General features: G+C 41.9%; 2 protein-coding genes across 2 annotated transcripts in view; one reads left to right on the top strand and one right to left on the bottom strand.

Annotated features, from left to right (window-relative positions):
• SUPT6H (SPT6 homolog, histone chaperone and transcription elongation factor) overlaps positions 1-4,525 on the bottom strand; it is a 31,185-nt gene extending 26,660 nt beyond the window's left edge. The window contains exon 1 of the mRNA XM_061390531.1: positions 4,384-4,525. The gene's annotated coding sequence lies outside the window, so the exon portion shown is untranslated. The remainder of the gene's footprint in view (positions 1-4,383) is intronic.
• A 32-nt stretch (positions 4,526-4,557) lies between these two features.
• Positions 4,558-12,277, top strand: SDF2 (stromal cell derived factor 2). The gene is made up of 3 exons (XM_061390555.1): positions 4,558-5,001; positions 8,867-9,063; positions 11,605-12,277. Exons 1-3 carry the CDS (start codon positions 4,851-4,853, stop codon positions 11,890-11,892), a joined length of 636 nt encoding a protein of 211 aa, XP_061246539.1. The 5' UTR covers positions 4,558-4,850; the 3' UTR covers positions 11,893-12,277.
• The last annotated feature ends 611 nt before the right edge of the window (positions 12,278-12,888 follow it).

Below are 12,888 nucleotides of genomic sequence, written 5' to 3'. Positions count from 1 at the left end.
CAGTGGGGTAGTGAAAGGAGATTTCTCTAGGCGGAAGCACAGCTGCAGTAGATGTGGCTCAAAGGGAGATGCTGTCGGTTACCATGACATTCTCTGGAAGAGGAATGGAGCTGGGATCAGATTGCCACAGGGGAGGCCCTCTGCAGTCCCTCCCTTTGAACAAGACGGTGAGGTAGGCAATTAAAAGGAGACCAGATCAAAAAGATGTCTGTTAATTCCCTCCACTGGCAGCTTCAATTAACATTTACAGTTTTGTTTTTTTACGGTACAGCTCTGTGCTGGGACTTGAGTATATAAACATAAGTAAAATATACTTTTGACCCTCGTGTTCACATTCACCTCACAAAAAAACTTGTAAATGAAGTTATGACAAAGCATAATAAATGTTTTACGGCACTTACATACGAGAACTATGAAAGCAATATGAAGACAGAGGTCGTCAGAGAACGCCTCACAAAAGGTGATGCCTGAGTTGAGAGGGAAATAGATGGGAAATAGATGGGGAAAGAGTAGAAACAGTGTCAGACTTTATTTTTCTGGGCTCCAAAATCACTGCAGATGGTGACTGCAGCCATGAAATTAAAAGACGCTTACTCCTTGGAAGGAAAGTTATGACCAACCTAGATAGCATATTCAAAAGCAGAGACATGACTTTGCCAACAAAGGTTCGTCTAGTCAAGGCTATGGTTTTTCCTGTGGTCATGTATGGATGTGAGAGTTGGACTGTGAAGAAGGCTGAGCGCCGAAGAATTGATGCTTTTGAACTGTGGTGTTGGAGAAGACTCTTGGGAGTCCCTTGGACTGCAAGGAGATCCAACCAGTCCATTCTGAAGGAGATCAGCCCTGGGATTTTTTTGGAAGGAATGATGCTAAAGCTGAAACTCCAGTACTTTGGCCACTTCATTCGAAGAGTTGACTCATTGGAAAAGAGTCTGATGCTGGGAGGGATTGGGGGCAGGAGGAGAAGGGGACAATAGAGGATGAGATGGCTGGATGGCATCACTGACTCAATGCATGTGAGTCTGAGTGAACTCCGGGAGTTGGTGATGGACAGAGAGGCCTGTGTGCTGCGATTCATGGGGTCGCAAAGAGTCGGACACGTCTGAGCGACTGAACTGAACTGAGTTGAGTTGAGAGGAGGTAAGAAGATAGTCAAAAAAGGCAGCATGAGCAAAACCTTATGAGCAAAAGGTTTGAAAGGGCCCAGTGGTCTGAAGAATAGCCTCAGAAGTCTGGTGTGGCGTTTAAACTATAAGACACTCTGCATTTGATGAGCAAGAGCCTAGGACTATTCCAATGATGCTCACAAATGACTACCCAATTTGGAATCCAAAAACCTAAGAGCTTAATAGACAAAAGTATTCAGAATCCATTTAAAACAAGTTCTTTTATTAAATTTGGGATTCAGAACTATGTTATGGAAAATCTTAATCACATCATTAGAATTTTACCTGTAATCATTTTAACATGCACACCATTATTTATAAGAAATAACCCTCTTAGAATCTTTTCAATGCCACTATTGTTAATAATGGTTAAAACATAATAATTAATTAATTTTTTTCTTTCTGTGTTTCCTTTGGAGATAAGGAAAAAATAAAAGAGGAGCAGAAACAACAATATGTAACCAGATTCAGAATCCCTGCAACAGTTACTGAATCCTGTGCAACATGGAGAGGGTGTTGGGAGCAGATAGTTCCTGTTCTAATACCAAAGGGTAGATCTGCCCTTGCAGTACAAGAGCAGCCACAGTATGTAAATGAATGGGAGCGGCCTAATTTGGCCCATTTATTTTGGAGCCTTAGTTTGGTAACCCCTGATCTACAAGTATGGAAAGTCTTTAAAGAAGGTCTTTAAAGAAATGATGGCAAAGGTACCATGGGAACCTGTAATAGAGGATTCTAACCTGATTTTGAGCAAGTGGCTTGACTTTTTTTTTTTTTTAAGGAAAATGGAATTAACTAACTAGAAGAGCTGGCTTCTTTGGAGGTGGTTCAAGGAGTGGCACTGTTGGAGAAAAGAGCTCCGGCACAAGGCTCAGAATATGCTGAGGTGGGAACAGTGAGGGCTGGTTTGACTGGAGAGAGTCCATGAGTCAGAGGTGAGGTCACAAGGATCTTCTTAAGGATTTTGGATTCTAACTGAAAGGTGCTGGGACAGTCCTACAGGATTTTAAACCAAGAACTGACTTAGTAGTTTACTTGCTACTTCAGTAAGCACTTATTTAATGAGTGCCTACTACACGCCAGGCACATACAAGGCAAAAAATTCCTGCCCCTAGGATAACTATATTCTAGTCCAGGAGACAGACCACAAACAAAATAAAGCTGGCTATAAATGATAGGAAGGAAATAAACACCCTCCCCTCTGAGAGACTTAGTTTAGACTGAGACATGAAGCACAGGTAGGCTGCGGTATGCAGAGCCAGAAGCGGTTTCTGGCAGAAAAGGTGGGCAAGAACTTGGAACACAGCAGGCCATATCCCAAGGTCATGTGACCAAAGAATGGTGAAGGCAGAAGAATGTGAGAGGGAGAAGGGACCTGCTCAAGCTGGGCTGTGAAGGCTACAGAGAACCACTGGAAAGGGAAATGACATGATCTGATCTGATCCTGCCATGGACTGGGAGAGGTTCTAGGTGCAAGCAGAGGAAACTGAAGATACTATCGTGGGAGTTGGGCAAAAGATGATGGTGGCTTGGAACAGGGAGGAAACGGAGAAGAGAGATTTGAAATACATTTTGAAGGTAGAAGTGACAAGACTTAATGAAAGACCTAAGTCGTTAGTTAGAAAGAGGTCTGGCTTTGGTACTCTCATCATGTACCACTCAGTAAGGTAGGGAAGAGCAGGTTTGGAATGATGGAAAAAAAAAACAACTTTCTTTTTCTTATGCCAGGTTTGGGATGTTTAAGAGACTTTTAAATGGAGCTGTTAAACAGGTATCTTGTGTGATTCTTAAACACAGAGGAGAGAAGGCAGGGCTAGAGATTAAACTTGGGAGAGGCCTGCTTTCAGATGGTACTTAAAGCCACAGGACTGGATCATCTGAAGGAAGCATGCAGAAAACCCAGCATCAAACTCTGAAGGAAATTCAACTGCAAAATGTGACTACCACTTCCTGGTGTGATTAGTCCCTGAATGAGATTTAAACCTCTTTAAATCATGGTAGCAATACCATGCTAATCTGATCTAGCAGCCACCCAAACCAACTAAATTAGCTTTCAAATGTTTCAGACTTCTACTGGCTGGAGGGCAAGTCATATAAAAGAGCTCTAAATTCACAACTGATGGGGGAACAATCATACTTTTGTCATCAATACACAGAAGACAAAAATCAGCAATTTTCAGATAAACAGTTGAACTTAAAAAGGTCAAACTGAACTTTTTTCCTCCAAAGAAATTAAATTCAAAATCTTTACACTCTTCATGTTCATTAATAGCAGCAGTGTAACTTAATACTCCCTTGCTACTTCTGATATTACAGTGAATTTCTACAGAAGTATTTCTGGATAGATAACAGAAAAATAAGCATCAGTACTTGCAACGAACAAGGGAAATGAACTGCTTCGGCTGGTTCAAGGGAGTCCTTGAAGAGAAAGCAGAAACTGGAAGAAAATAAACTTCTGACTTAATAGTCCAATCTGATGTGTGTGGTAAGCGTTTGATGGATGGATAGATGTATGTGCCTGTGTGTGTCAAGTTCCTTAGTTGTGTCTTAACTCTTTGCGACCTCATGGCCTGTAGCCTGCCAGGCTCTTCTGTCCCTGGGATTTTCGGCAAGAATACTGGAGTGAGTTGCCATTTCCTCCTCCAAGGGGGTCTTCCTGACCCAGGGAACGAACCCGCATCTCCTGTGCCTCCTGCAATGCTGGCGGATCCTTTATCGCTGAGCCACAGGGAATGTAGCCATCTACAAAAAGTTCTAACTATATTATTCAACAACATGAAAAAAGACGGAATTCGGCATCGCCTTCTAGCCCGATGACCGAGTTGCTCAAAGCTCCGTACGTTTCACGTCCCCAGGACAAACAATTCGATCAGCTGATCCTGACTTGGAAGCCCCAGGTCCCTTCCATTCCCAACCCTATCGCGTGGCCCAGTTTTCAGAAGCTGCGAGAGAAGGACGGCATCCCAGCAAGTCTGTTGACACAACAGGCCACCCAACTCATGGGTTCTGGGTGGCACAGGGTTGGGAAGAACCTTGAGACTCTGAGCAACTACCCCGCTTTCCTCTTCGTTCTCCCTTACAGAGTCGGGAAGGCCGGAGGCCCCCCTTCTTCCCGTATACGGCTCCCCAGTGCCTCGTCCCTTACGGGACCAGGCCCTAGGAGCCTGGCTCCCTACCTGACTCATTCGAGGGACACGCTTTCCAGTCCAAACTTTACCTGCCTGAGGCCCGCCGCTTCTCTGGTGCTCTAAGCCCCCACCGAGGAAAATGGAGTCGTGGAACCGAGACTGGGAAAGGATAGTACGGACCCACCGCACGGCCCCTCCGCCGCCACCGCCGCCGCTGCTGCGTCAACGTGCTACGTCACTTCCGGCGCCCTGTCACTGGGAGTGGGCGGGCCAGTTCGTGCTCTCTTCTCCCACTCGGCATTTTTGGGCTCGTCAGAGGAGGGGGTTATCTGGCCGAAGCGGTTCAGGAAAGCAGTTGTTACAGGGCTCCGGGAAACAACTAAGCGGGTCGGAAGCAACCAGGCCTAGCTTGTCCCTTAGGCCGCTCTAGCAAAGAACCATAAAGACCAGGCTAGGGCTTCTTCCTTTTCTCTTCTCTGTGGTTCCGCTTGCAGCTTCCGCTTCCGGGCAGGGGCGGAGTTTCTTCGGAGATTAGGGGCTCCGCGCTACAGCCAGGATGGCTGTGGTGTCGCTGCTGTTGTTCGGGGGCTTGTGGAGTGCTGTGGGATCGTCCAATCTGGCTGTCGTTACGTGCGGTTCTGTGGTGAAGCTGCTCAATACGCGCCACAACGTGCGACTGCACTCACACGACGTGCGCTACGGATCAGGTACGGCCATCGGGGTTCGGGTGGGCTGGGAAGGCCTGGTAGGCTCCGGAGGGGGCGGAGCCTGGAGAAACTCTGAGGGGTGTGGTCTCGGAAGGTTAGAGGAACCCAGGGAGCTTCCTGAGGTCTGGAGGCCGAGTCCGAAAATTCAGTGGTCCTTAGGCATCTTAATCGTAATCCTAGTTTCTATCTGGTGCGCTTCGTGCCAGGCATGTTACATAATTACTTTTAAAGACTACAACGTTACTACGGGGTATAGACTATTATTATCCTCATTTTACAGATGAGGAAACACTCAAATAAATCGCATGCTCAAGGCGTTGGCAACTAGTGAATGACAGTGACGGGGTTCGATCCAAATCTGTCCAGGTTCAAAACCTGCTTTCAGCTACTGCAGGCTGGCAGTACTCAGGGCAGGAGGGACAGACATATAGAAAAGTACAGTAAGTGCTGTTACATTGCCGAAGTCTTCGAAGACCTCAGTCTTTAAAGACTATAACCCTCTGTTTAGCTCTTTTCCATCTTAACACTTGCTCTTCAACTCTTCCTTTGGCCTCTTTTCACTCAAACCTTGCCCTTCTTGTAAAGAAAAACTAAAGGACTCAACTGGAATTGAAGAGGAAACTGTTTAGAGGGCTTTTTAATGTATGAAATTAAAATGCTTAGCTTGTGGGTTCATCTGTAAGTTAGCAGTTATTTGTGGGTTCAGTCATTCAATGTAGATTTAGTGAGGAACTACTATGTGCCTAAGGTTGTTCTAGGTACAGGAAATACAGTAGTGTGCCAGTCAGCACGTTACAGGAAAACAAAAACAGAAAGGAGAGAAAGAGGTTCAGCTAGTGAGATGTGAGAGGTGTGTGAGATGACTGCTAGATTTCTGTCTTCGATAACTGATGATGCTATTAGCTAAGAGAGGAAAGAGTTCTCTTAGACGGATATAGGTCTAAGATGGGGATGGGTCTGTAGTTCATGATACCCAAAACCTGTCTGACCAGTTAGACTAGAAGAGGAACTGAATTGTCATTGTTGGGATGTCTTAATAATCTTAGTGATTATTAAGTGAATACCTACTATATGTCAGGTTTATTGTATTTTAATTTGATGTGGTTTCCTACTTTGGATCTACTAAATCGAGTCAGAATGTGGGTGGAGAGAGGCCTGCCAGTAGGAATCTATAGGTTTAGAAAGCTCTTCACATGCTCCTGATGGGTAGCCAGATTTGAGAACCAGGTTCAAGTCTGGAGCTCAGAAGAGAGATTTGTGCTGAGCCTGAGGTAGAGAGTTAAGTACAACATCATTGTCTCAGTGGTGACTGAAGATGTGGGAAGAGTAAATAAAATTGCCCAGGATGAACTGTGGTTTGCAATCTGGTGTTAATTTGAAAAGCTCACTGAAGCACATGTAAATGCTTTTGTCCTGATCCCCAACCATTATTTAAGAATGTCTAAGGCCAGGGATGGAACTCTGGGTAATCCCTAAGTTTAAGAATGGGAGAGGAAGTGGAGGGTTGAACAGAAAGTGAAAAAGTAAGAGACAGAAAGTGAGGACTGCGATTTAGTGAAGCTAGCAGTGAGGACCAAGAGAACTGTTACGGCAGTAACCGGAATTCAGGAGGGAGAGTTGGTTTACCCTTAAAAAAATGTACAGAATCATTGGGTTGAGTAGAAGAAACAAGAGAGAAAGTGGTAGTTTAGTCATAAACATTCATCCAGGTAACTGTGGACTATGGTACAACACTGTATGTTAAGTGGTAAACGGAAAGTGTCATTGAAAGGTTATTGTCTGACAGGCCTAGGGGACTGAAGGGAAAGCTAGGAGGAACAGGCAATAATGACTGAGGAGAGCGTCTGGAAAATATGTAGTACCTTCATAGAATTGAGTACTGAATGAGGCCTAGGGAAGAGAATGGCTCTGGAGTTTATATGAGTGGGCTATTTGGGAGAGCTTGACAGTAAATAAAGCTTTGTGGGAAGCCAAGTGGTCAAGTGGTTAAGAGTTGTAGAGTCGGCCACCTAGGTTCAAACCCTGCACTGTCTCTTGGGATTGTGTAATCTTGGACATATCATTCATCTTTTTTAACTCCAGTATGAAATGGGGGCAATGATAGTAAAACCTATCCCAGAGAATAGACGAGTGTATCAGATAAGAATATTCAAGTAAAAGGCTTGAGTTGGTATCTGACACCTAGTAAGTGCTCAAATACAGGTTAGCTAGTTAGCAATTATTACTTGTATAATCCCTCTTTTTTCAAGTCTGTAGGTATATATTTAACCTTTTTAGAGGTAAGATAACCTTTTAACCTGCAAAGTCACACCTTCTGTAATCATGAACCAAATTTAAATGACTCAAGAATACTTTTGTAACATGTTCATACTTTACTTAAAGGAATTGGATAACTGTAATGGCTTGTTGGATTAAAGTTGACAGCAAAAACTGGTCTCATTTTCATTGTGAAATAGGATAAAAAAATTTTGGATTGTAATAAAAATATTGGATTTTTTTTTTGACTGCAGGTAGTAGACTGTAATATATAGTGAACATTGAATAATGTTACAAACAATTAAAAATATGATTAGATAACTGACATATACTGGGGGATATCCAGGCTACTGTATACAGGTTAAACACTGCCTGTGCGTCAAGAAAACCGCATATGTTCATTTATTTAGTGTCCTTTGATGCAAATTTTTGGACTATTCTGGTACGGTACACTCAAATATAGTTCATCATATAGTAACTAATACTAGGTAAATATGTTGTGTTTCTTATACATGTTTTAATGTCGTAGAAGAAAAAAATATTATGAAACATAGGGTTTCCTTCCCACTCCTCCAAACCTTTTTAATGACACAGGGCACATTATTAGCCATAGGAAAGAGAGGAGTCAGGTTGAGCTCACCCTCTTTTCCTTTTTTTTTTTTTCCTTGTATATAAAAACCCTTTATTGATGAAGGTTAGAAGAGAAGAATCTGTAACTTAATAATTTTTTGAATGTAGTTATTTTTAATTGAAGGGTAATTGCTTTACAGTATTGTGCTGGTTTCTGCCATACATCAACATGAATCAGTAATAAGTATACACATCCCCTCCCTCTTGAACCTTCCTCCTACCACCCACCACATCCCACTCCTTTAGGTTGACACAGAGCCCCAGTTTAAATTCCCCAAGTCACACAGCAAATTCCCACTGGCTATCCATTTTACATATGGTACATTTTCCCACGCTACTCTATCCGTTCATCCCACCCTCTCCTTCCCTCCCTCCAGCCACGCCCTGCTGCCCGGCTCCGGGCCCATAAGTCCATTGTCTATGTCTGTGTCTCTGTTGCTGCCCTGAAAATAGATTATCAGCACCATCTTTCTGGATTCCATATGTATGCATCAGTACATGATGCTTGTTTTTCTGTTTCTGATTTTACTCTGTATAATAGGTTCTAGGTTCATCTCCTTCATTAGTACTGACTCAAATGTGTTCCTTTTTATGACTGAGTAATATTTCATTGTATGTATGTACCACAGCTTCTTTATCCATTCATCGGTCAGTGAACATCTAGGTTCCTTCCCTGTCCTATCTATTGTAAATAGTGCTGCAATGAAAATTGTGGTACATGTGTCCTTTTCAGTTACAGTTTTCTCAGGCTATATGCCCAGTAGTGGGATTGTTGGGTCATATGATAGTTTTATTCCTAGTTTTTTAAGAAATCTCCATACTGTCTTCCATAGTGGCTGTATCAATTTATGTTCCCATCAACAGTGCAAGAGGGTTCCCTTTTCTCTGCATCTTCTCTGGCATATATTGTTTGTAGATTTTTTTGATGATGGCCATTCTGACTGGTCCTTTATAGATATAAATTTTTTTTTGACTACAGGTAGTGGGCAGCAGTCGGTGACAGGTGTAACCTCTGTGGATGACAGCAACAGTTACTGGAGGATACGAGGGAAGACAGCCACAGTGTGTGAGAGGGGAACTCCCATCAGATGCGGTCAGCCTATCCGGCTGACACACGTCAACACTGGCCGAAACCTCCATAGTCACCACTTCACCTCACCTCTTTCTGGAAACCAGGTGAGGTGGCGTTCTATGGGTCACTGCTGCTCAACAGAGCATTTACGCAGTTGAGTTGTTTGATATCTTGGTTCTTAGCCCTTTCTCTTCCAGGTATAAATCTCTTCTGTGCAGACCTGAAGAATTGCCTGTCTTATAAGGAGAAGGAAATTGTTTCTGGTCAAAATAGAGATTACATCTAGATCAAGAGATGAGGCAGAAAGAGAGGCTAGGTATATGTTAGTGTATCATAAGTTATCCTGGTAAATCTGGCAATAAAGAAACCCAATGTTTTCCAAACTTGCAATAAAAAGTATTATTATTTTCTAATGATGCCAACTAACCACATTAGGAGAATGAATTAGGAATTGTGCCCCCCCCCCCCCCTTTTTTTAAAGCCTTGAACTTCTGAGTATGTGGATCCCTTAATGAGTGCTTTCTTCTCACCTCCACTCTGTACATAGTTTTCCCTGTTAACATTTTTAACATTAGTATGGCAAATTTGTTACAGTTAATAAAACAGTGCTGATACATTGTTATCAGCTAAAGTCTATAGCTCCTTCTGATTTCCTTAGTTTTTACCTAATGTTCTTTTTCTGTTCCAGGATCCCATCCACATTACATTTAGTTGTCTCCTTAGGCTACTCTTGGCTGTGACAGTTTCTTAGATCCTCCTTGTTTTTGTTGACCTTGACAGTTTTGAGAAGTGCCAATCAGGTATACGATAGGATGCTCCTCTGTTGGAATTTGTCTGACCTTTTTCTTATGATTAGACCAGATTTATAAAGGTTTTGGGGAGGTAGACCACAGAGGTAAAGTACCATTTTCATCTCCTATCTCAAGGGTACATAGTATCTTACGATTGCTGATATTGATGAACTGGCTGAAGTAGCATTTTTCAGGTTTGTCTGGTAAAGTTATTCTTGTCATCTTTTGCCTTTGCATACTGTACTCTTGGGACGAAGAACTCTTGACTCTTATGTCACTGTGCACAGCCCTTACTTGAGTGAGGAGTTAGCTCCTCCTCCTCTAGGGTGGGATAGCTACATAATTTATTTGGAATTCTTCTGCATGGGAGATTTGTTTTTTTCTGTATTTATTCAATCATTTATTTATACCAATATGGACTTCTTGATATGGATTCCTGGATTATTTTTTATATGTACTTTGAATTATTATCCAATACCACTGTCTCTATTATGTTGCTCACATTATTCCAACTTTGGCTGTTGGGAGCTCTTTCAGTTGCCTCCTGTATCCATTTGACATGCTCCCATCATTGTGTTTGTGTGTGGCTGTGTTTTTAGCACTCCCTTACTTTATGGCACTAAATTACTACAGGCTTATCTTGTCTATTTCTTTCCCCAGTCCTAGATTCAGCTATTTCCCTACGGAGTCCTGCTTCCGTTTATTGGAGAAGAGTATTCTTAGAAACCAAGATCTAGACTTTGCATGAACTCACTACTACTGGGGTTTTGTTTCTTTGAGATCCTCTCACCTGCCAGAGCAAAGAAATAACATGCCTGTATGTGTATATGTACATGTCTATAAGTGATCATACATGTAATTGTCTGTATCTGTAAGTTAAACTTGAGTTCTTACTGATATCTCCAACTCTAATCCATTGCCACATAGATCATTTTAGCTCCTCTCTGCTTATTTGTAAATTCCTACTCTTAACAGTGAGACACCTGGCTCCCAACACTGTCATCCATTTACTTACTTATTCAGTTCCAGTATACAAGTATAGTAGTAGGATTATTAATTACATGTAGTTTCTTTTGCCTTTAGTCTTTATTTCCAATTGAGATTATTAATTACATGTAGTTTCTTTTGCCTTTAGTCTTTATTTCCAATTGACTGAGTTTATCTTCTAAAATTTTATAGCTGTAAGTGTATATTTAAGTTACATGTGTTTGGTAGTGATCATTTTGTAATGTCTAGAAATATTGAGTCAGTATGTTGTGCACCTGGAAGTAACATAGTGTTGTAGGTCAATTATACTTCAATTAAAAAAATTATGTATGTCTGAAATATCAGCAACTTTTAAAATTGTTATAGAAACTCTGAATTTTTGACCTTATGGGGAATGGGATTAGAATACAAGTGGAAGACAGACTTTGCTATACTTTGCTCAATTAATATTTATTATTTAATTCTCAATTATTTTGTAAGGTGTTATCATCATCACTTTATAGAGGAGAAAATGAAAGCGCAAAGGAGTTACACAGGAAGGGACAAAGCTGACATTCAAGGTTTGCCTGTCTCCAGAGCCCATCCCATTTCTAACTTGTGTTTCTCATCAGGTCACTTAATGTCTAGTTAAGGGAATGAGGTAGGAATATTTGAAGTCAAATAATAAGAGGTAAAGTGTTTTCAGACTATAATAGAAAATATAATGCAAGTAGAGGATTATTTGCAAAGTAATTTATTTTTAAACAACACTGGAGAGCCTTTTATTTTTCACTCTTGGATAGCCTCGTTTTCTTTCCATTGCCTCCCTCCCCTTTTCAAGCCTGTGTGTCAGCTATACTAATATTGCTACCTATCTGTGTCTTCCAGGAAGTGAGTGCTTTTGGTGAGGAAGGTGAAGGCGATTATCTGGATGACTGGACAGTGCTCTGTAATGGGCCCTACTGGGTGAGGGACGGTGAGGTGCGGTTCAAGCATTCTTCCACTGAGGTTCTGCTGTCTGTCACAGGAGAACAATATGGTCGACCCATCAGTGGGCAAAAAGAGGTGCATGGCATGGCCCAGCCAAGCCAGAACAACTACTGGAAAGCCATGGAAGGCATCTTCATGAAGCCCAGTGAGTTGCTGAAGGCAGAAGGCCACCACACAGAGCTCTGAGTCTGGAGGCTGCGAGCCAGCGTCACCACACAGTGTTCCTAGACGTCTGCTGCTCCTTCGCCCTTTGGGTCCCTGCCACGGGTTCCCTGGGCAGTGACTGTGTCCCCACTGAGATGAAGATGCATGACAGGAAACCATGGCTGTGTTTGGAAGCTTCAGCCCATCACACTTGAGTGGGTGTTTCTCCCAGACTTGGGTCAGCTCTTTCTGAGTACAAGACTTGTTGGTGAAGGAGCAGAAGCTTTTTATTAATAGGACAAAAACTGAAGGAGGCATCCCTCCTAGCTAGGAAATTTTAATTCCTCAGAAATTTGGCATCATGGATTATTAATGTGTGTGTTTTTTCTTCCACTTTCTTTAAAACGATAAAAGAATTTCATTGTTAGTCACTGTGTTCTCATTTATAAGGTGTGCTATTTCATAATCTGATTAATCCTTGAGTCCTAAAAGTCATTGCTAAGTTTTGAGATGATGGGAACCTTTGATGTAGATCCTCGTTTTTTAAAAAACTTTATTTTGTATTGGTGTATAGCCAGTTAACAGTGTTGTGATAGTTTCAGGTGCACAGCGGAGGGACTCAGCCGTGCATATACATGTATGGTGTGGACCCTTTTGAGAGCCTTACTTGCATCCTGCTTTTTCTGTCTTTACTTTCTCTTTTCCCTCAGCACCTCATCTTTATTAGATTTTTGACTAACTATTGCTAAAGACCCTTAATAAATAGCCAGAAAGATGTTTTACTTTGGATATGTTACTGCACTTGAGCAAAAGGGGTAGAGGTAGAAAGTGGAATCAACATTTATTTACTGTTTGCTAAATACTAGGCACCATATTATAGATCTCACCTCATTTAATCCTCACAAATACATTACCAGGTAGATAACTACAATTTTACCAATGCAGAACAGAATAGTTGAGTTATTACCTGAATTCTTAAAGCTAGTAAGTAATTTGAATACAGGAATCCAGCTGTGTCTGCCATATGTTCTTTTTACT

This window comes from Bos javanicus, chromosome 19 (assembly GCF_032452875.1).
Source record: "Bos javanicus breed banteng chromosome 19, ARS-OSU_banteng_1.0, whole genome shotgun sequence".
In the NCBI taxonomy this organism is placed as follows: Eukaryota; Metazoa; Chordata; class Mammalia; order Artiodactyla; family Bovidae; genus Bos; species Bos javanicus.
This window is presented reverse-complemented; position numbering and strand designations above follow the sequence as displayed.